At 43.7% G+C, this 24,580-nt stretch overlaps 1 protein-coding gene across 4 annotated transcripts in view; it reads left to right on the forward strand.

Annotated features, from left to right (window-relative positions):
• The window catches only part of vps13d (vacuolar protein sorting 13 homolog D), a 260,231-nt gene that overhangs the window by 80,306 nt on the left and 155,345 nt on the right, over nucleotides 1-24,580 (forward strand). For all 4 annotated transcript variants that reach the window (XM_085966919.1, XM_085966915.1, XM_085966916.1 and 1 more), the window contains 9 exons: nucleotides 4,909-5,146; nucleotides 5,444-5,654; nucleotides 7,510-7,681; nucleotides 10,499-10,614; nucleotides 13,418-13,630; nucleotides 17,395-17,657; nucleotides 18,703-18,836; nucleotides 18,945-19,100; nucleotides 22,119-22,332. In XM_085966919.1, the coding sequence (XP_085823045.1) occupies nucleotides 4,909-5,146; nucleotides 5,444-5,654; nucleotides 7,510-7,681; nucleotides 10,499-10,614; nucleotides 13,418-13,630; nucleotides 17,395-17,657; nucleotides 18,703-18,836; nucleotides 18,945-19,100; nucleotides 22,119-22,332 (1,717 nt within the window). The remainder of the gene's footprint in view (nucleotides 1-4,908; nucleotides 5,147-5,443; nucleotides 5,655-7,509; nucleotides 7,682-10,498; nucleotides 10,615-13,417; nucleotides 13,631-17,394; nucleotides 17,658-18,702; nucleotides 18,837-18,944; nucleotides 19,101-22,118; nucleotides 22,333-24,580) is intronic.

Genomic DNA, 24,580 nt, shown 5'->3' on the forward strand with positions numbered 1-24,580 from the left:
GATTTGGTACTTGAAATTAGTGGGTTGAGGTGATGAAGGGTATCTCACCTCTCGGTGCTGAGATGGAATGAGTTGGTAAAGTGTACTCGCACCTCTCAATTTTGAGGAGAAAATAGATTGGTAAGATACTTCCCGTCCTTCCATGTTGCGGGGGGAGCTTTCACTGCTGTCATTGTTTAGGATGGAAGTGTATCTGAGAAAGCACTCTTGTGCCCACTCTGTGTGTGCAAGAGGGGAGAGTGTGTGTGTCAGCATTTGTGTGAATGAGTTTGTCTCTAGCTGTTTGGTGAGGTTTAGATGAGGGTATGTCTCTTTGATTTGTATATGAACACTCAGATCTTTCAACAACCAGTGCATCTAAAGTGGGGTGTGTGAGACTTTGATTTGACCCCAGTTCCTGCATGTGATGTATTATTTGAGAAATACCCTGCTCCAGTTTGGACTGAAAGCCCTGCCTGTGCCCCATGTTCCAGACACCTGCATGAAAATTGCTTTTTGTTCTTTATAGTTCTTAATATCATGTTGAATGGCCCTTGGGGATCATTGTAGTACATGATCCCATTCAACTTCAGTGAAATCAAGATAATTCATTGTAGTGAGTTGTCACAGAACAGTCTATGCTACATGGTGTATTATGTGGAAGAACTGTCATCGCAGTTCAAGGTAAACCATTTGGCCAGGAAAGCAATGCAGTTTAACCTAGGCTCAAATGGATTATGAAAACCTTATTTCTGAGTGGGCCTGATGTTTGTGTGTGTCATGTTCCTGCTACATGTTGTATTTATACTACAGGTAGAAATGTACACACAAACTGGTAGCTGAGTTATTTTTTATTCTGTTTAATTCTCTTGTAATTAACTATTCTCAGAGGAACTTGTTGCATCCTAATAAAAGCGTTGTCCTGTAGATACTGATTCAGAACAAAAGGTACAGAAAATACCTCTGGTACACATACTTGTGCAAACAGACACATGCACGCCAATGCACACAAACACAACACATGAACACACATGTAAACACAACATACTTCTCACATTTAGCTAGTCATACCTAGCACAAAGGAAGATGGTTGTGGTTGTTGGAGGTCAATCATCTCGTCCCAGGACATCGCTGCAGGAGTTCCTCAGGGCAGTGTCCTAGACCCAACCATCTTCAGCTGCTTCATCAATGACCATCCCTCATAAGGTCAGAAATGGGGATGTTTGCTGATTGCACTGTGTTCAGTTCCATTCGCAACTCCCCGGATAATGAAAGCAGGACCTGGACAGCATTCAGGCTTGGGCTGATCAGTGGCAAGTAACAGTCACGCCACACAAGTGCCAGTCAATGACCATCTCTAACAAGAGAGAGTCTAACCACCGCCCCTTGACATTCAACGGCATTACCATCGTCGAATCCCCCACCATCAACATCCTGGGGGTCACCATTGACTAGACCAGCCACATAAACACTCTGGCTACAAGAGCAGGTCAGAGGCTGGGTATTCTGTGGTGAGTGTCTCACCTCCTGACTCCCCAAAACCTTTCCACTATCTACAAGGCACAAGTCAGGAGTGTGATGGAATACTCTCCACTTGCCTGGATGAGTGCAGCTCCAACAACACTCAAGAAGCTCGACACCATCCAGGACAAAGCATCCTACTTGATCGGCACCCCATTCACCACCTTAAACATTCACTCCCTCCACCACTGGCGTACCATGGCTGCAGTGTGTACCATCTATAAGATGCACTGCAGCAATTCGCCAAGGCTTCTTCGATAGCATCTCCCAAACCCGCGACCTCTTCCACCTAGAAGGACAAGGGCAGCAGGCACCTGGGAACACCATCACCTGCAGGTTCCCCTCCAAGTTGCACACCATCCTGACTTGGAAGTATATCGCCGATCCTTCATCGTTGCTGGGTCAGAATCCTGGAACCCCTCCCCCACCCCACCCCCCACCCCCCCTCCTAACAGCACTGTGGGAGTACCTTCATCACACAGACTGCAGCGGTTCAAGAAGACGGCTCACCACCACCTTCTCAAGGGTAATTAGGATGGGTAATAAATGCTGGCCTTGCCAGCGATGCCCACATCCCAGGAACAAATTAAAAAACAAACTTCTGTACGATAGGATATACAGCTGGTCAGGCAAATTTGAAATATATCTTGAATTTTGCATGTGGCTGTTGACAACACATCATTATTTCCTTGTTCATCCTGAGCCGATCCTGAGCCTGAGTGCACTTCATTTTTATGTATATATAATCAGTAATTTGCCAACTAAGATCATAAGGTTCCACCTTCTTTAATCTCTGCTGTCATTTGGTCAAAGTTCTTTGTAAAGTCTCCCTAACTGTAGCCCTCACTAACCTCCCATTCTATGAATTAATTGCAAAACGATAAAAGCAATATCATAGAGAATTTAACAGCCAGCACTTAGTGCAGCACAGAGACCTACTGCCTGGAGAAATGATTAAACTTGTATTGGCTTGCAGTGAAGAAGCCAGTTATTCTGCAGGCGTGACCCGTTGGGCTGCCCCACAGAGGGTGGGTCTTCTGACTGCTGTTGTCGTAAGAATGCTTAACACGCTTGGTGAAAATTTACCTCTGCACTATTTTACTGTTGGCATCAACCTATTTATTTTTACACTTGTATGTAAGTACCAAGAGTGATTTAGCATGAGTGCTTTCAGTGTTCATATGAGAAAAGCACTGGTTGGAAAGTCTCCCCACAGCTTAACTCTTAAAGGGGAAGGAAAGCCTAGTACTTTTTATTCAAAAAAACTCTCCCTTTTTATGTAATTTTTTTTGCTTTTTTTTTTAAGTGGCCTGACAGCTGCTTTGGAGCCGCCAGCTCCAGGAAACTACGCTCGAGACTTGGAATGCAAATTTACTAGTTTAAGTCGTCCCGACAATGTGCTTTTATTATGCATTCATTGTATGCTGAAATGACAGGCTACTGACCCTACAAAACCCAACTCATCGTAGCCAGAACTTAATGCTGCAATGTAAGCTTTTCAATAAACCTGACTGGTCCGGGACAGGATTATGGCTTTACTGCTACTGAATGAGCTTATTGACATCCCATCGATTCACTGCAAAGTAGAAGCAGTCTAGTAGTTAAAAATAAGTTCACACTAATCTGCTGAAGAATGCCACTGGCTACAAAAATGCACTAATACCTGTCATTACTGCACTCGCATGAAACCCAGATATTCTTAAGCTACAAAAATGGCAAGAACACATTATTTCTTCTTCTCAATATGAACTGTCTGAAACTGAAGATACAGTATCATGTTCAGGTTCTTGTGACTGCTGAAGCACCAATGTTGCTAAAAGCATGGTAATTTCAAAAGGTCATTGTGCAGACTAACCACTAATTTAAAACAGGCTGGTTCTACAAGGATATGGCTGCAGTAGCACGCCTGTTTTTTTTCTTCTGTCCTGAAGGCAGTGACTCATGCTCGGGTTCCATTCCACGGTGCTGGGTTCACCCCAGTACCTTACACAAATGGCACTTGTCCCTCTGTGAGCCCAGACAGTGAGCGTTAGCAGGCTATTGGACTGTGGATAGCAACACAGCCGACCTCAATCCTGTCCTCTCCTCACTTCCACAGATTTGCCTCTTTCTAACAGTGAACAATGGATAGTGACCAGGAGAGAATGCCCTGCCTGATATTTTAATTTGATTTTCAGAATTTATAATTTTTCATTTCATCTCCAAAATGTTTCATCCAGGTCAAGTGATCAATCCTAACTCTTTACATTCTTTCTCATATTTCCTTCAAATTCATATATGCACAATCTAGATAAAACATATTTTGTGTGACATTCATTCAAGGGCCAAAACCATTGAAATGTGCTTCTGCGATGACTTATTGCCAACCTCAGATTGTTGCTACAGTAAAACTTGCTCATTCTACCTACCTGCAAATGCAGCTGTCACAGCCAAGAGGACTCTCTCGTATTCAAATCTTTTATAAGTTTTGAGAGTGTGGACTGGAGCATCCGCGTGCTTATTAGATTTAAATAAGCCTGCTTACATTTTTAAAGTGCCTAGGAGGTCCAGTGAAACCCCTGAACACTTTAAAAACTTGATTTGCCATGTTGGTGTGCAGCAGTGTGAAGTGTCCTCACACTGCACCCGTAGTATGGTACCAGAATCGGACTCTTTTTCAACCAATGCAGGAGTGGCAGTATAACTCCATCAATGAAGAGATATGGCCAAATATGTTAAATTGTAAACATGCAATCAGTTTAATTTTGCATTGGGAGTGATCTGCATTTGTTGTATAAAAGTAGTTAAATGTTTTTTTCTGTAGCAAACACTCCTGAAGTTTAAAATATGTAATCCATAATCCCCTCTCCTTCCTATTTTACATTTCCAGCCTAAAGGGTTGGGCACTGAATGAGTCCTTTTTTTTGTAACTAGGCACTAGAAAGTGCAGAAGGATTAAATTGTCCTTTATCCTTTTAAAATTTTGTGAGCATTTGAAATCTCTCTCCTCCCTGAGTTGTTTGATCTCCCTGACCTTGGACACCACCTGTGTTTGAGATAAGTGTTCAGCGTAGTCCCAGGTCTCTGCCTAACGCCACTCAGGAGACGTGATTATGCTCAGGAAGAGATCGAGACTCTTTCTTCCCCCCCCCCCCCCCCCACCTCTGCTTATGGGAGACGCTTGGCTGCACGAGATGCCATCAACACAACTGATATTGGTGGGGGTGGGGGAGAGAATCCAAATTTGCCTCCACCACTTCAATGGCGGCAAATGTTTAAATCAGCAATTACTTTACGCCGTAATATTTCAGTAGTGTTTTTGGAATTACATATTTTAAACATTTCATTGCGAGGGTATGCTGTTTTAAAATTCCATGTTTAGCTTTTTTTTTTGCTGCTTTCTGATAGCTTTTGGCCTTTTTGTGACAGGGTCCTGAGAATTCCCCCCTGCCTCAGGATACCCCACTATACAATCAGAAGACGACGACGACCAGCACAAACAATCCTCAGTCCGTTCCCCGCAGACCGGACAAACTGAGCACTGGGGCCAGCTCCTCCGATAAAGCAAATCTTAATAAGCCACCAAGTGAATCTGGACTGAGCACACAGTGCAGATCACAAGAGGGGCATGACCAGCCACAGATTGCGGAGCTGCAGGAATCTGAGGGTAAGAAAGCAAGTTCTACACAAACTATTCCGAGAAGCTGTCTTTACCTTGAGAAACTAGCTATAGACTGGAGAGAACATTTATAGATATGAAAAAAGTCTAGAAGCTCAACATATATTCACTTAAATATCATTTGGAAGGAAAGAGGCTCTTTGTGGATCTGAACATGGGAAGGTTAAATCTTTGTAGTTTACAGTGACATCAGCCACTATTAGGAACTTCCTCATCTATTGATTGGTAAACAAAATAAAATTGTAACATTTTTGAGACCTCACTATGAATCCTTCCCTTTTTCAGAAGAACATATCTGCCTACTGGACTGCATCGTGGTAGACCTACAAGACATGGACATCTTCACTGCGGAGAGACACCCCAGAGACCCTGCTGGAAGGCTGGAGAGCTGTGGTTCGGACCTGCTTTTTCCATCTTACCTGGTGAGACATCTAGATGGGAACCTGCTGAAGGAGCGATGCTGGCTGAAGCTGCAAGTTGAGCGGAACCTGGATAAGTGAGTGTTTACTCTTCACCCAGCTGCTAGGGTCACTGCAAAATGGAGATCCCACTGCTAGAAAAATTTGTGTTTGAAGTTCTCATTTTTGACTACTTGCAATTTTTATATATTATTTGGTTTGTTTGGTGTATCGGTACCAATTTGCTGCAGGAAAATTTCACTTAAGCCTTTAATTGCATTTTAATGTGTGTGTCTGTTTCTTCTGTGATAATTCAGTTAGAGTGTTGAATTATGAGGAAACGTTGAAAACCTGGAATCTTCAGTCTTGAATGGCAGGGGACCTTACAGTGGAATATAAGATATTATGTAAAATGGAGAAAGATAATCCCGGACACTCTTTCAAATTAAAGCACGAGTAGGGTACATGGGTGTAAAGTAGTTAAAGGCAAATTGAAGACTAATGTCAAGAAGCACTTCTTCACACAAAGTGCGATTAATATCTGGAATGGTCTTGGGTAGAAGATTGGAAACAAAGTCAAGTCATTTGGGAGGCAATTAGACACTGATGGGATGATTGTAGAATGTTACAACACAGAAACTAGCATTTGGCCCATCAATTTCGAGCTAGTGTTTCTTCTCACATGAACTGCCTAGTCTAACTCCAGTCTCCTTTTCTCCATAACCATTTAATAATTCTGAATGCAACTATCTAATTCCCTTTTAGAAGAATTTATGGACTATGCTAAAGAAGTCCATATTGTAACCATTTCTCCATGTAAAGAATTTATTCTAATTTCCCCTTAAATTATTTTTTTGTGGTTATATAGATTGTCCCCTTATTACTCTCCTGCTGACCAGCGGAAACATTCTATCACCATTTTAACTTATCGTAGTCCTTCATAATCTTGAACTCTATCACATCACCCTTTAACCTTGTCAGGTCCAGTGGAAAAAAGCCCTACTTCTCATAATTGTATGAAAGAATAAGTCGTATTGGCTGAATGGCCTCCCTCACCTCGACTTATTCAGATTGTTCACAACACCAGCGACAATCTTAAAGCCACCAATACTTCATTATCACGTTATACACTCAATACTGTCTTTCAGATACAACTCAAGTTTGGAAAGACAAAATATATAATTGTTTTGCTGGATGTTTTCCACAGTTCAAGTGGACAAAGCTCAATGTTGGACCCATCATTATGTTTTACTAAAACCCTTGTGCTAAGACTACCATGAAATGTTTTTGTTTTGCATACTCTACATTGAATTCTGCATGAGCAGGAATATTTGTACATTGACTGCATGAACAACAAGAGTGGTACTTTTCTAAACAGACTCCTGCAGGCCCTGTGTAGCAACTGATACATTTATTGTGTGTTGAAAAAAATGAGAAGTGATCCATATAGTTCAAGTGGGGGGGGGAAGGTAGTTGGCAGAAGCTCACTGTCACTTATGGAGATATCGGAGAAGATATTGGAGGGCTGCAGCACCTGTACTTGACCCCTGCATAACCCAGCCCCTTTAGAGAGGAACAGAGAGTTGCAGAGGTTGAATAATGAATGTTATTGAAGGTGACAAGGGTAGATATGACCTATGGGAAACACAATGTGTTTCTTTTTCATTTTCTGGCGTTTTGGTTGATTACATTCAAGGGCCAGGGAGAAATTTCACAGATTTTTAATCTTGGAGGTTGCTTACCTATTTAGCAGATTGAGAGGTAGGGCAAAGTCTATGAGAGGAAAATTGTACGTGGCCTGTAGGTCAAAAGGGCTGAACCACCCATTGTTTTCATTTCACACTTCATTTTATGTTTTTGGGTTAAACCTAGTAATTGTGGAAACGCACAGAATGAAATATTTCTGTCAGCTAAACTGTGCCTGCTCGTGATGACCTATATGTGTTGATTTAGGGAGATCAGCCACGCTGTCCCTGACACGACTATCCATGGTAGTCTGTCGTCGGTGCACTGCTCTCTGGATCTTAGTAAATACAAACTGATTCGTGGATTAATTCAGAACAACTTGGGGGAGCCCATTGAAGAGTTCATGAGGCCGTTTGACTTACAAGACCCCAGCATACATGTAAGTATAAAAAATAACAGGACCTAGAAATGTTTAGAGGAGGAAATTGAGCAGGAAAGGGCCAGGGACGAGATTAATTCTGTTCCTGCAAGATACTCCTCGGTGACCTTGTTTTCTGAGAACATCCTCTTACTGTAGACGCTAACATTAATTTTCTTCCAATTGTTCAATGTTGCACTGCTTCTACACAGCAAAATGTCCAAAGTGTGTATGACTGAGGTCTCCACATTAAGTGTTGCTGAACCTGGAGTGTGTGTATGACCGAGGTCTTCACATTAAGTGTTGCTGAACCTGGAATTTCTTCCTCTGCTATCCTACATCCTGGTTTTCTCTCTCTCTTCCTCTCTTCCTTTCTTTTCTTTCTTTCTTTTCCTTTTCTTTCTTCCTCTTCTCTCCTCTCATTCTTTCTTTCTCTCTCCCCCTCTCCCATATATAAATTTGGAACATAGATGTTCAGAGGACCTCTGGTGGGTATTGGATGTCTTGAAAATTGTCAGAAAGAAAAATAAAGTAGTGTTTAATTGTAAAGTAAGCTGCCAACCTTTCAGGTTTCTAAGTAATTTGCAGTGGTTCTATTTGTAGTACATTTTGTTTCATTCTTATCTGCTGTTGAGCAGTCCTGGCAGTACTTACCTAATTATCAGAAGTCAGAAGGTTGTGGGTTCAAGTCCCACTCCAGGGACTTGAGCACATAAAGCTAGGCTGGCACTCCAGTGCAGTGCTGAGGGAGTGCTGCACTGTCGAAGGTGCCGTCTTTCAGATGAGACGTTAAACCGAGGCCCTGTCTGCGCTCTCGGGTGAACATAAAAGATCCTACGGCACTATTTTGAAGAAGAGCAGGGGAGTTATCCCCGGTGTCTTGGCCAATGTTTAGCCCTCAATCAACATAACAAAAACAGATTATCTGCTCATTATCACATTGCTGTTTGTGGGAGCTTGCTGTGCGCAAATTGGCTGCTGCGTTTCCCACATTACAACAGTGACTACACTTCAAAAAAGTACTTTATTGGCTGTAAAGCGCTTTGAGACGTCCGGTGGTTGTGAAAGGCGCTATATAAATGCAAGTCTTTCTTATGGGATGTGGCACGGTACGCACAGTTTGGTTATTAGTTGATCCACTTATAGTTCAAAATCAGCTATTCGCAACCATGTCCTGAAAAGCCGTGCCAATCCCTGTAGAATTGCTTTACGTTAAATGAGATGAAACTATGTTTGTTCTCATCTCTGTTACTAGTACTAATGATTGCTTTAAGGCATAATTAGGATGCAGAAAATGCTTGAACAGTCTTTGGCAAAGATTTCAAAACATTGAGAGAGATTTGACTTGGTTTGTGAATTTCTGAGGGATGTAAGTGCTGGAGAAAAGGGGCACTTTCCCATATTGGGCAACTAGTATCTGCTTCAAGCATTCTCAAGTCATTAATAAGAGAGAGATATGTAGAGTAAAGCTGCCTCTACTCTGTCCCAACAATGCTCTTCAGTCCCAACCTAAAAAAGGAACTCCTGCTGCACCAGTGTGACATACTTCTATTTCCAACACTAACCATCTGGTGGCCTCGCTGAGTGAGATTGCCAATTAGTGTCAAATTAAAGACAGTTTTGCCCTGTGGATCAAACTCATTTCACATGGGATTCTTGCAGATACAGGAAGCTTTTGTTCCATTATTCTAGTCTGGATTTAAACCAGGTTCCAGAGATTGAAGACCAGTGTTTAATCCACTGAACATCCTTTAAATCTCCCTGTCAATCATGCACTATTCTCTGGCAGTGTGAGAGAGCAGGCAATTTGCTGCCAAGTCCATGCCAGTGGCTCCCTGTAACAAGACTGAAGGAATTGTGAAATACCCACTGATTCCCATCCTTTCCTACAAGAAGCATCTCTGCTAAGTGCCTTACCTGACAGCCCAGGGAGCTGGGATAATTTTAAAACATGATGGGCCATAATTTGCTGTCAAAATAACAGTGAAACTAATGGCACTCGTCGTAATTAATGCACAAATAGTACAGCAATTTCAGAGGCGGTGCAGATGCGTGGTTAAATTCAAATATCCAAAAGTTGCTGTCCAAATTGCGCCGCTCTACCACTAGCTTTGCGAAAATGGCATCTCGCTGTTTGCCTCACCGTTGAAATGCATTGAATGGCGTGAAGTTGCTGTATTTGTGCGGTAGATACGAACTAAACTCGCCACAAAGTTAAATCGTGTCCATTTCAGTCTAAGTACCCTTTTAACGACGTGATAAATATTCATTACCAACAGCCAACCTCTCTGGCAATGAAAATTAACTACTGCAAGCGTGGAGTCTCATTCCTTCAAGCTTTAACTGTTGGAAATTTTTTTAATGTAAAAAAAATTACTCTTCCTTTGTGTCTCTCTCTCTCTCTCTCTCAGTCCAATGTCTCTTTCCCTCCCTTTATTTCTCTTTCTGTACCTGGTTTGACATTGAATTCACTCACTCTAATTTACACTTCTTTCTCCGTCCTTGCGCTGTTAATTTCACAATCCTTCAATTTGGTTGGTTAAGGAGATAGACAGTTGCTTGGCCTGTTCACTCAGGTCCCAGATGCCCTGTTTTCCTCACTGCGGCGTTATCGGCTCACACTTTCAGCAACTTGCCACGCAAAAGATTAAAAAACTTAAATGTGCAGGGGCAAGTCTAACTAACGGCAGACACCGCTTGATGCCCTGCCACAGCAAATTCTGGCCCACTGTAACATGAAAGTTTGATGAACAAGGTTACTGGGTGCATGTATTCTCTGGCTTGTATTTTCTGTTCAGGCATTTGGTTTATTTCATTTTTCTTCTGTCCCTCTCACAGACAGTCCTCACTGGAGAAGTATACACAAACATGACTTTTCTCATTGATATGATGAACGTTAGCTTGGAACTCCTGGAGTCAAAGGGCAAGAACACAAGCCCCAGTTCACTAGCAAGGTATTAGCTACTATTCTCGCGTGTGCATCTCTCCTGCTGTGTGTGCCTTTTTATTTTGTGGTCCTTGGCTCAGACGATTTGTAGGAGGCTGACTCCGAGAACCTCCGCTGCTCTGTAGGCAGCGATTAAAAGGTGTATAAGAACAACCCAGCATGGCGATCTGCCTATTTGTTTTTCCTCTCCTTCCATTCCCCTCCCCCCCCCCCCCAACCAACCTCCAATGCCCTGGGAGAAATATCTTTCTTTCACTTGGTAACGATCATCTGGCTGACATTATTGAGAAATGCGAGTATGATCCACTGTTTTAGCACCCCATTGTGCAAGAGCAGGCTTTGAAAGCAATGAATAGTTGCGGGGGAGGGGTGGAGAGCTGGGATTAGAGGCTTGCCCTCGGTAACTATAAAGTTGACGGTCTTGATCAGGAGTGTAGCCAACTCAGAGTTTTCTTTTAAAAGAGCATTGCGGCTGTGGTAGAGAAGATTACAAGGAAATCTTGGCATGTCACTTTAATCCCAACCTAGTACTGCTCCAGAGTGACGACTACTTTTCCCACATCTGCCTATAGCCTCTGAGTAACATTGCCAATTTTTTATTTTGTGCTGAATTGTGGCCAGCTTTACATTGTGGCCTTCTGAGATTGCCCCAGAGCCTGCAGAGTCCTTACAGCCAGCAAAGACACAAACTCTCCTCCCATCAGTTAGAGGGAAATCCCAGAAGTAAAGGACAGGCATAAGGGGCTGAATGGCCTACTCCTGTTCCTATGTTCCTATGACCATATGCTACTCTGTGGACTGCCTATTGTGTTTACTGTAAGTTTTTGAATAGTTAGATTATTAACACTCAAATGTACCATCCTGCATTGTATAAGATTTCTAAACTACTATTCAATCTTTGGTGGTGTTGCCCACGGAGAATCAAGATCAAGTGTAGTCTTCAGGTGAAGAAGTGTTAGAGGGCAGATGATAATTGGACCACGGCATGCTAGCATAATTCAGTCCCTGTGTTAAAATTGTACAGTCTGTCCATATTCTTATGTAATACTTTGATTGTTCTATGCTTATTTATAGTTAAATAACAAAACTTACTGGAATTTGGGAAGCAAAGAAGTAGAGTGTTGTAGCATAGGATTTTCTCTGCAGAACAGGCTGAGGAACTGAGATACAAAACTGAAGCGTTTCAGCAGCATCACAGATAGGGTATAATTACAGCATGGCACCTTTACATAGCCAGTTTCCACTATAAGTGTGGACATAGGAATTTATAATGGAATAAGATGACCTGTGTGACAACAGAAAGTAAGCTTTTGCAGACAGGAAGTTCACACAATGTAAGAATTTTAATATATAAACTAGCTGAAGTGCCCGGCGGTGCCGAGGCTTTTTCGAGGGCATGTTGTTGTTGGAAGAGAGAGAGAGCGCGACTGGGGGGAAGAGAGAGAGAGCGCGACTGGGGGGAAGAGAGAGAGCGACTGGGGGGAAGAGAGGGAGGGGGAGGGGAGGGGAAGGGAGGGAGGGGGGGAGGGGGAGGGGAGGGGAAGGGAGGGAGGGGGGGAGGGGAGGGGAAGGGAGGGAGGGGGGGAAGGGAGGGGAGGGGAAGGGAGGGCGGGGGGGAGGGGAGGGCAGGGGAAGGGAGGGAGGGGGGAAGGGAGGGAGGGAGGGGGGAGGGCAGGGCAGGGGAAGGGAGGGCAGGGGAAGGGAGGGCGGGGGGGGAGGGAGGGAGGGGGAGGGGAGGGGGGGATGGAGGGCGGAGGGGAGGGAGCGCGGCGGGCGCCCCGAGGGTCGCGACCCCCCCCCCCCCCCCGGAGGTGAAGACCGCCGATTGCGCGCGCAGCAGGAGCTGAGACGCGGCGTCTCTCTCGGCCGGCGGGCCCGGTTGCCAGGGCAACCGTGACGCTGACCAAGCCAGAGAGAGAGACGCCGCGTCTCAGCTGCTAGCTGCTCCTGCTGCGCGCGTGGCCCCCCCCCCCCCCCCCCCGAGGGTCGCGGCCCCCCTCCCCCCGAGGTGAAGACCGCCGATTGAGCCAGTTGCAAGGGTAACGCTGGACGCTCAGCAAGCCCCGGCAGAGAGAGACGTCTCAGCTCCTGCTGCGCGCGCACCCTAGCGGCGCTGGGCTGAGGCTCGGCCCTCCAGCCTTCGAGTGGGGCCGGGAGGTGCCTAGCTCGGGCGTGGGTGCGGAGGAGACGCCGAGGCTTCTAGGCCTACCTGGAAAAACGGGGAAAGGTAGGAAAATTAATGAGATTAGATAAGTTAATTACTTTCTAAATCATTTTTTTTAAAAACAATGTGTTTTAAAAGCAACGTTTTTTTTTAAGACGCAGAAAGCGGGAAAAAGAAAGGAAAAGTTTGGAATCAAGATGGCGGCGACTCACCTCGGTTCAGAACAATAAAGCCCGGCCACACGCGCACCGATTGGCCCGGCGGCACACGCCAGCAACCCGGCGTACGATTGGTCGAGCTCGAGGTCACTCTGTCGCTAATGAGCGGATAATGAGATGCTAATGAGCGGAATGTTGAAGGTTTTTGGGATACCGCGGGCGCAATTTTAGCCCGGCCGAAACGTAAATACGCTTAAAACCGTCTCGGAAGCGTAAGCTTTCTTTGGAGGTAACGCGCGCATAGGTACGCCCTGTAACTTTCGAGTGCATACCCGCAACGCACACGCGATGACAGACAGATAGACAGACAGAATGACAGAAGTACCGATTTATATATATAGATATGTTCTCTTTGTAAATCTCTGGAGGATGTACTGTAAAATAATTTCTGTTTTGTTTCTGTATTAAATTAACTATTTCCTCTCCAGGTTTGATTTCAAAAAGTCAAAGCTACTTTACGAGAGTTTTTCAAACACAACGAAGTCCGTAAATCTCGTCTCTCACTCAATGATGGCATACGACACACGAAGCACCGGACATACAATGAACCCTGATGTCAAACCAAATGTATTTCGATGCATTTTGGATGCATCAAAGAGTAGTAGCAACCGAGCCTCGCTGCAGATGGAACTGCATTACAGGTACAGAGCAATATAACTACAGGAAACTCTTTGGTATCCGGCACCGACGGGACCGGGATGGTGCCGGTTGATTAAAAATTCCAGATGACTGAGAGGGTTATCTACTGAGGCTATTTTTAACAAACAAAAATTAAAAAAATCAAGAAATGTGCAGTATACAGTAATTGGGTACTCGCCTACAGAATGTTGTTAAATGGATGGTGGAAGATGCTTGATTAAGTACAGTACTGCCAGTTGAGGGTAATCCACAACTCTTTAATTACTTAACAGTAAAACAAAACTTATACAGCGCAGGAGTCAGACTCCTGTTATTGAGGTGTTCGGACCTCCGACAGCGCCAAGAAGCCGAGTAGTGGCAGTTTGGAGAACTACCCCCACTGACTAACTCAGCTACCGCGGGAGACTCGGACTCGGCAACATTGCCGGTTATTGAGGTGTTGTTTTCGGAGTGAGAATTTTGCCGGTTAATAGAGAATTCCGGCTATTTGGGTGCCGTTTAAGCGAGAGTTTCCTGTATTATAGCATTGAAAAGTAATAGCAGTATTCAGTATCTGTGGCTAAACAGAGGCTCTTGGTGAAATGTCAGTGGATGTCTTCTAAGGACAGGATCAGGCTCATTTGTGATGTGCCCTGTGACGGTCCAGGCTCACACGTGAAGAATGGTTATTGGCAGGGCCACCAGCAGTCCTGGAACTGTACCCCTACAAAAGTTAGCATCTTCAAGAGAACAGTAAAGGAAATGGGGGAGGGGGGCACAAAAGGAAATGGTAACAGTCAATACCATAGAAACTAGACAACTTCAGTACTTGTGGTCAGTAATAACTGCCACAAGCTGGATGCACATGCTTGTCTCTCTGTTATTCAGGTCTTATGACCACCGTCATGGCAAAGGTAATTAGTTCTCCAAGTTGATCGGTAAAATATGTTACAATCGTGACACATTCTACCATAGGAACAGAGAACAACTGATCATATTAACATTGCCTTAATGATATGAGCCTCCCATTGTGTTCTGGGTAACAGGCTAATAGTCTGGAGGAATATCCTGTCAGAGATGGTTAACCTCCCATCTTAAGTAGGCTGATTCAGAGAACAGCTTTTCATTTTGAGGGGGCTAGAGAAGAGCAATTGAAAACTCCAAGAGAATAGGTATTATAGAAAATATTAATACATACATCATCGACTTTATTCTGGATTATTGCATTGACATCCTGGCTTTGACTGAAGCTTGGTTCAAGGGTGGCGACACCTTGTCTCTTACTGAAGTTTCCCCACCTTGGTACACTTTCCATCACCTGCCTCACCCAAACTGCCACATTGACGGTGTGGCCCTTACCAACAAGTCACACCTTGGTCTCTCCCCTTACTCCTTTGGCACCTCCATTGAGTGTACCTCCTTATTCCACCCCTCTTGTTTCTTCTTTAAAATCCTTATTGTCCACCGCACCCCTAACCTTACCCCAAGTTTCTTCCCAAGATATCCTCCCTCCTTTCCTTCCTCAGTCTTTTCACTGAGTGACTCTTCATCCTTGGTGATTTCAATCACAATCTCAGCTCCCAGTGCCCTCACTCTCTGAATTCACCGACCTCCCTAAATCTCTCCTACCCATATCCAAGGCCACATCATCGACCTTGCCATCTCCCATGGCCTTATCCCATGGCCTTATGAACGCAGTCATTGACAACCACTTCCTTGTACCCTGCATCATCCATATCTCCTTACCCTCATACAAACCCAATCTTTCTGAGCTTGCCCCCTGAAAAACCTCCCCCCCCCCCAATTTACTTAGAATTGCACTTTCAAGCTCCCAGTTATCTAGCCTTTGGCCTTCCATTTGCCACCATGCTTCTGCACAATATTCCCTCTAAGCTGCGTGGCCGCGCAGTAATGGGAAAGGTCCCATGCAGGCCGCACACCAGCTTCTCGATTGTAAATACCGCACGTGTGAAAATTTAAAGGGACAGCGCACTAAAAGAAACAGGCCGCGCAGAACAAAGCGCAGCTTACAGGGAAAATTGCTTCTGCAGCTGTTGATTTGTTCAACAACTCCCTCACCCCTACCTTTGACACACTTGTCTTCAGCAAAACCTTTAATCAATCTAATCGGGTGATTCCCCCTGTGGCCCCCATCTTCATTCCCTCCATTCCAGAGAGGTGCAGACTTGAGCATATCTGGTGCATAACTGGCTTAGCCATCCATTACCACACCTGGCTGGACCACATCGAGCAATATTGGGCCTCGATCTCTCCTCTGCTAAAACCACCCACTACTCCAGGATCATCCTGCAGAGCAAAGATAACCCCTGGCTTCTTTCTCCACTGCCAGCTATCTTTTGAAAACCCCCCTCTCCTGCCCCCTCCACCCGCGCCTCCAAGAATAAGTGTGAGGACTTCTTTGTCACCAAATTTGAGACCATCTGTTCAGCTGCCTCTCCTGTTTGCCCACAAAGCTAAACCTCCCCGCACGCTACCACCTGCCCTATTTTCTCCATCTTTATACTCATCTATTCCGGTGCTTTCTCTGAGATCCACCTCCTAGTCCCAAGACCTCATTCACACTAAACTGTCCTTCCTAGCCCCCATGCTAGCTGACATTGTAAATGATTCCCAACCCCCATGTACTGTCCCCCTCCCTTTCAAACCCACTGGCATCACCGTCTCCTCAAAAAATCCACCTTTTGTCCCTCTGTCCTTGTAAACTACCATCTCCAACCTTCCTTCTCCAACCCCCTTAACATGTTGTGACTGCCCAAATCCATCCCCGGCTCTCCTGCAACTGACGATTTGAATTGCTACAATCAGATTTCTGCCCCTGCCACAGCACCAAAACAATCCTAACCAAAATCACAAATAACATTCTCTGTGACTATGATTATATTGTATTATCCCTTCTGAAGCTCTTTGTAATCTCTGAAACAGTCGACCATACTATCCTCCTCCAATGCCTCTCTGACTAGCTAGGTGGGCCTGTTCTTGGTTCTGCTCATACCTGCCCGTACATAGCCAGAGTATCTCCAGAAATGGCTTCTTTACTCACCCCTGTCCTGATGCCTTCATTTCCCCCCAAGGATTGATCCTTGGCCCCTCCTCTTCCTCATCTACATGCTGATTCTTGGCAACATCATCCACATGTATGCTGACAACACTCCGCTCTACATCTACACCACCTCGCTCCACCTGACGTTCAGTCTTGGATAAGTTGCAGTTTCCTTCATCCAAACATTGTGAAGATTGAAACAATCATCTTCGGCCTCCACTGTGAATTCCATCCCCTTGCCACTGATTCCATCCCCCTCCCCAGCTGCTGTATGTGGCTGCACTAGACGGTTTGCAACCTTGGTGTTTTAGTCCTACCCAAGCTGAGCATCCAGTGCTATATTCTTTCTATCAAAATGACCACCTACTTCCAGCTCTAATATTGTCTGCTTCCATAACGTTGCCTGCCTCCACCCTACCTCAGCTTCTCTGCAGTTGAAACCCTCATCAATGCCTTTGTCATTAACTTACTGCACTGACTCTCCTTGGATGTTGAATGTGTCAATCTATGTAGTGATAAGAAATGGGTTCTGCAGGCAATTCCCTATAACAGAAGTTCCTGATTTTAGCTATGCTGTCAGAGACAATTTTAGTAGATTAGGATCAATGACTCTTCCTCATTTCAGTGATACAATATATAAACGCTGGACTAGCTATTGCTGATAAGTTGAATTCTACCTGTGACTTCAGTCAGAAGTGCTGAAAGACTTCCTTCTTGATTTCCCAGGTCGACCAGAGATGCTTCATGCTTCACTGTGGTTCTGAACAACCTCCGTGTCTTTGTCATATTTGATTGGCTGATGCTTGTGCGGGATTTCCTGCAAACTTCTAACAGCCCAAAGAAATCTGAAAACGCCTCACCAGCTCGTGACCGAAAAGTCAGTAACGAAGTCTTGGTTCCCAAAACGGTGAAGTATGGAGTCATCACGAAGAGATCTTCTGTGCCAGTGCCGAATGAGAAGTACTTGGAAGTGAAAATCAATGTTACTGGTAAAAACTGCTTTCAATCCAGCCTCACTGCTTCGGTAAAACAGTTGATTTTTTTTTTTTTAATAAAGTTCTATTCATTTCCAAATCTGTTTTATAAGTGTACATCTTTTTGAAACATATGGACAGTAATTTTATATTTCTTAAAAAGGAACCCCTCCCAATGGCCAAATGGGTAAGAGCTTCACTCAGTGTAGTTCTGAGCCATATGGACCAGAGGGCCACCAGTTTGGGCAGTAGTTGGGGCATTGCAATGGGGCATGAGTGCCTCTGGACTAGGAAGGGTTAAGATTACCAATGGTTTCCACTCCTGATGACTATCTGGTGGCCTCTGCTGGAAAGAGTGTATGTGGATGCTGTGTTGAGGGGAGAATGGGGTTTGCTGCTATTGAGTGGTCTGCTGACATTCACTGTCTTGGCTCACACATGGAGGACGGCTACTTGCGTGTCAATACCAACGGACATTATCCATCATGAAACCCTACAGCAACAAGAGTTAACATTTTCACACATGGAGAATGATGTGGTGGGGATAAGGCACATACTACTGAGCATTCCTCTATTACAGAAAGTAATTTCAGTCATGAGTTTTAGAAAACAATTGTTCTTCACGTTTTTAATTCTGCTTTCATATAACTTCCTGTCCATTCAATCCATCTTTAGTGTCCTGAGACATAAGATACCACCTATAGGCTACAGTAGCCTAGTGGTTATGGTACTGGAATGTTCAAATCGGACTGTGGCAAGTAGTGAAATTGAATTTGATAAATCTGATCATTTATGGGCTAGCAGTCCAGGCCCACGATACATGATTGACTCTTTAATGCACTTGGGGCAACCAGGAATGGGCAGTAAATACTGCCTTGCCAGTATCACTCGCATCCTCGGAGCAAACTTTAAAAAAAAGACCATCGCATATAGAATAATCAATTGAGCAATTTCCATCCAAAAGGATTGCTTTTTGAAAATGGTAGCGTGGAGATGAGTGCTTTTGCCTCCCACCCTGGCACGTATTGTCATTAATAAACAACTTCAATCCCTTTCACAGGTACTGAATTTGTTGTGGTCGAAGACATGTCATGCCACGATACAAATGCAGTCATTCTGAAGGCAACCACTGTGCTCACCTATAAGCCACGGCTGGTGGACCGGCCATTCTCTGGCAGTCTTGGAGGAATTGAGGTACGAAGCTCTTTTGAAAACTGCAGTAAACTTTGGGGTAGGTTTAATTTCTTGTTTCTGTTATGCATTGTAGTTCTGAATCTAAATGCCATTGTACCCTATTGGCAGGTGTTTTCATGCCGACTTGGCAACGAGCAAGAGACTGCTCTGTCTATCATCGATCCTGTAAACGTGCAGATAGAATTGATTGGAAACCCCACCTACCAGAAGAGCTCAGGCCTGCTGGATGCCTTTGGCAGTGAGGATTTCCCACCAGTACTTGAGGTAATATTTTAACACACATATTCTAGCGATTGAACAGATTCCTTTTTAAGGGCAAGAAAAACTCGGGTTGGTTATGAGATTACTTTTGCAAATCAGTGCTCCATTTCGTATTAAAGTAACATGTCTTGTCTACAATAAATATGCTTTTATAAGGTGACCAGTGCTGAACAGCACACATGAGATTGAAATGTTGATTGCAGCCATTTCTGAGGGAAAAAGTCAAACCACCAGTAGTAATTCGAATGAGCTGTTTTGCAGGCCCTCCATTAACCTCTGACGCAAACAGTTGTAGCTTTCAGCCCATGTTACATGGGGCATAATGTACAAGATTCCTAGGAGAAAATGTTTCTTTCTTTTGCCCCACCCACTTTATTTTCTCCTTTACTTTAAGCACAGGTCATAAATATGCAAATCACCTTGATGCAATCAGCCCAGGATTAGACACTAGTGTTTATGGATTGTAAAACAGAGAAGCAAAGGAAGTCAAACCAAAGCCATCAAAGATTTCCAGCTGTAACTTATTGCTATAATAGGCATAAATCACTGGGGAGGAAAAAAGTGCTTCAGGCTTTTTAAAAAAAAGAGGTTTAAAACAAGCAGGGGACTCAATTTTTAACCTCTAATTTAATATTTTGAGCAATACACAAGTAACAATCCAACAGGGACATACACCGATATCATAAATTTAGTGCTCCTGTGCAAAGCTTTGTAAAAGAGGAGCACAAATCAAGAATTTGAGCGTGAAAGTCAGCCGCCCTGCGTGGTTTTCTGCCCAGTAAAACTAATGGGCACACTCCTCCATGCCTGAATTCGTAATATGTACTACTGTCACATTAAAGCTCTGCATCAAGAGAGTTAATTTATAAAATCTAGCCCATTGTACAGGGATGAGTCAATACAAACTTAAACCAGTGCTAGCATTGTAGCAGTAAGGAACTTGCGTTTGAAGCTTGGATATAGGAGACCAGCAGTAAATGGGGAAATCTGTAAATTGGGAGTCATACGTGGTCCAATTCTCATTTTTGAAATACCACACCAGGGTTCCTTTTCCCTGATTATGGCCTGAGAAGATGGTGCTATCGCACCAGAAGTTGAAGCCCTAGTTATAAAGCCACCATGCTCTTGTAGAAGCAAAGCAAGCCTGGGCTACTTTCAGCTGAGGGAGGGGAGCAGATTGAAGTGAGTGGGAGGAGCTGAGTTTCTGGATGTACATCTTGTTTTATGCCACGCATTATAATCACTTGCAGGTTTGTTCAGTTTTTAAAGATTGAGACAAGATGGGGTTATTCTCAGCGGATTTACCACAGTGAAGGAATGCTGTGTGCAGCTCTCTGCACTGTCTAGGCTCACACATGAAGAATGGCCACTTGAGTGAGGTACTGGAGGGCAGCCAAAGTTCATGCAACTATAGCTGAAGGTCTCCGGTGGTTGGTGGTGGGGGGGAGGGAAGAAAAGAGAAGTGAAATATAATTTTTTTTAAATTTGTATTATCCTCGCACAAATGAAGTTCTCGATACATAGAGATTTTTAAAATTTTCTTTGCGGAACTGCTGAACATATTTATTTACCTGAACGAAGCACTCGTAGACATTAAACCGGGATGAATAGACTACTGTAGTATTGAGGTTCAAAACAATACAGGTGCCACAACCTTTCTCACTAGCATTCACTGAAAGATGTGATGTTCTATTCCTGCCTTTTACAAGCATTCAGATTTTTTAGGTTCTAACAGGACTGCAGTCCATCATTGTGTCAGTGGGCAGTGAAATGTTCATTTGCACCTCCAGAAATGTTATTAAGCTGAGGGAGCAAAAAAGCAGCCAGTAACCACTGTGTGCTCACCCAACAGACTTGTTGAAGGGCAAATACAGCCTGTCTATTACCATGGAACCACTGAATGCTGGCTGCTAAGTTCATGCCACTGGCCAGTTGCCAGATGGAGGTCAGGCACTTCTGCACAAGAGAGGGAAAACAATTTCTGTTACATAGTTCTCTTGCAATGGGAGTCTTTCCCTTGCGGTATAATGCCACCTTCTAATCGTATTCCCTTGACTTTGCTGGGGAGCAAGAAAAGGAGAGTGAACGGCATTGAATTCCAGCTCTGTCAATATTCCAGAGCCAGCCAGGCTGAGATCAATCAAATCAAATCAACTTTTATTGTCATTGTTAGTGCACAAGTGCAGTACAGCGAAATGTAGGCTTGCGGCTCCCGAGAGTGTACATTTGGATTAAGACATTTAAACATTCAACATACATTTGGCTTGTAGTATATTAACATAAATATAACCATAATAAAGTGCATTGGCAGATGTGCAGGCTTTAGAGTTTATTTGTGGAGTTCAGTAGGATGACAGCCCTGGGAAAGAAGCTGTTCCTAAATCTGGTCGTACGGGTGCGAATGCATCTGTAGCGTCTCCCAGATGGCAGGAGGGCAAACAGACTGTGGCTGGGGTGGGTAGGGTCTTTGATGATGGACCGTGACCTCCGTAGACAGCATTTCTGGTATATGTGCTCTATGGTCGGTAGCCGGGTGCCGGTAATGCGTTGGGCAGTTTTGACTACCCGCTACACGGTGCAGCAAATCTTCCACTGTCGTTCCGTTCATTGGCAAATCAGTAAAAATGGGGCATAAACTCAGGATTATCACTAGAATAACAAAGGGGGGGCCGTTATAAGAATGTTTTTGTCCGAAGGTTATTAGAACATAGAACATTTAAATAACATTTAAAAGGGACTTTGAGAAAGGATATGGGGAAAAAGCAGGGAATTGAATTAAATAGACAGCTGCAGTTGAAGAGCACAGGTATGAGGGGCCAAATGGCCTCCCTCTGCTGCAAAATTCGATGAAGGGCCACAATGAAGTGGAGGTGAACCAAGTGGCTCCTGGGCTGTATTTTTGGTACCTTTGCACTATTGGCTTCATTTTATAGAGTTCACAAGAAGAGAAAAGCCTGGTTGACATGTGGAATAGAATCTATTCTGATCTTAAATGTACTTTCATTTCCTTTTGTGCCTCAGATTCAGTTCTCTACCCTTGATATCAGGCTGTCCTACAATGATGTCCAGCTGTTCCTAGCAATAGTGAAGTCTATCCCTAAGCAAACCACTGCAATGCCCATTGTGCCTGATCCTGAGTCGATGAACGGCAGCACCAGCTCAGTTCATTTGGCAGGCAGCTCAACAGGATCTGGGAAAAGAGAGACAAGCAAACACCAGATGGATCCTGTCCTTGGTAAGTAATGGACAGAGGAACAGAAAGACATTCACAGATTAACCTGAGGGCACATGTTAGAATATGCAGCTTCTACACAGTAGGTTATCTCTCTAGAAAGCATGGGAGACGATCAATGGAACAGGACTTGAGCACATAATCTAGACTGGCACTTCATTACAGTACTGAAGGAGCGCTGCATTGTTGGAGATGCCTTCTTTCAGATGAGACAGTAAAGCAAGGCGCCATCTGCCTTCTCCGGTGGGCACAAAATAGCATTATTCAAAGAAGTACAGGGAAGTTCTTGTGTTCTGGCCACCATTCTCATCTCCACTCATTTCACCAAAAATAAATTAAGTGGCCATTAATCTCATTGCTGTTTGTGAGACTTTGCTGTGCACAAATTGTTATGTAGGCAAACAGGGCAACCAATGACTGGTCCAAAAGAAATTCATTAGTCGTGAAGACTACCTACTGTGTAGAATTAGTACAGTCAAATATTACAGGATGTAACATATTTAGAAAGGATAGGAAGGGGGATGGGGTAGCTGCACTAATTAGAGATAGCATAATGACAGTAGAAAAAAGGCATAGAATAATAATCATGGGCGATTTCAACTACCCCCAGTTTTACCTCTTAAAGTGGCAAGAAGAGATAGGGAAAGGGGAAAAGGGGATGGAGTTTTTACAGTGTGCTCAGGACTCCATTTTTACCCAGTACGTAAGAAGCCTGACAAAAGATGAATCACTACTGGACCTAGAATGGGAAATTAACCAGAGCAGTTAAGTGTTGGGAAACATCTAAACAATAGCGATCATAACACAATACGGTTTAAAAATAATAAATGAGAAAGACATAAGAAAGACAATCACCAAAGTAATAGATTGGAAAAAAGCTCATTTTGAGGGGGTGAGAATGGAACTAGGGAAGGTAAACAAATTTGACAGACAAAGAGAGAGAACCGCAGTGGGAAATATTTAAAACTGTGATCAGTAGCGTTCAGGAGAACTACATTCTGCTAAAAAGCAAAATCAAACTAGCCAATAATGAAGCACGATGGATGAATAAAGAGATGAGGGTAAAATTGAAACTAAAGAAAAAGGCATAAACTAAGTACATAGATAATAAAGGAGAGGGGAATACAAAGGTTAGGAAAGAAGTTTTTTAAAAAAATTAGGAAAGCGAAAAGGAACTACGGAATTAAATTATCAAGGAATATAAAAAGAAATAGTAAATTATTGTACAGACACATAAATAACAAAAAAAAAAATCAGGATAGAGCCACTAAAGGATGCACAAGATAAACTCACATGTAATGACAGCAAAATGGCAGAAATATTGAATAGTTACTTTGCCTCAGTATTTACCAGGGAGACTAATGAGATTGGCATGACACTAGAAGAAGAGATCAAAAAAGATATAAAGAAATTTAAGATAGAAAGGGGGGAGATAATTGATAAACTAATCAAACTTCGCGAGGATAAAACCTCTGGTCCGATGGATTGCATCCGCGCATATGAGAAGTTAGGGAAAAGATAGCAGGGGCACTATTACATATATATCTCAATTCATTAGAAAGGGGAATAGTGCCAGAGGACTGGCGGACAGCTAATGTTCCTTTATGTAAAAAGGGAAATAGAAAAAGTTTGGGGAGTTATAGACCAGTTAGTTTAACATCAGTGGTAGGAAAGATAATGGGAACTTCACTCAAAGATGTAACAGAAAAACATCTAGAAACTGGAAAAAAGAGTAGTCAGCACGGATTTCAAAAGGTCATGCTTGGCCAACCTTATTGAATTCTTTGAAGAACTAACAAGGAATAGACAAGAGTTATGCAGTAGCTGTAATATACTTGGATTTTCAAAGGTCTTCGATAAGCTACCGCATAGTAGATTCATGACTACGGTCAGAACATGTGGAGTCAGGGGACACGTAGCAGAATGGATCGCAAACTGACCACAAAACGGAGAGTAGGGGTTAAGGGTAACTATTCAGACTGGCAAAAGGTAGGAAGTGGTGTTCGGAAAAACAGAAAGGCAGAGTATTATTTAATAGGTGATAGATTGGGAAATGTTGATGTACAAAGGGACCTGGGTGTCCTTGTACACCAGTCACTGAAAGCAAACATGCAGGTGCAACAAGCCGTAATGGTATGTTGGCCTTCATTGCAAGAAGATTTGAATAAAGGAGCAAGGATGTCTTACTACAGTTATACAGGGCCTTGGTGAGACCACACCTGGAGTACTGTGCGCAGTTTTGGTGGTCTTA

This window comes from Somniosus microcephalus, chromosome 25 (genome assembly GCF_052327205.1).
Source record: "Somniosus microcephalus isolate GS21.2 chromosome 25, FLI_Smic_1.0, whole genome shotgun sequence".
NCBI classification, from domain to species: domain Eukaryota; kingdom Metazoa; phylum Chordata; class Chondrichthyes; order Squaliformes; family Somniosidae; genus Somniosus; species Somniosus microcephalus.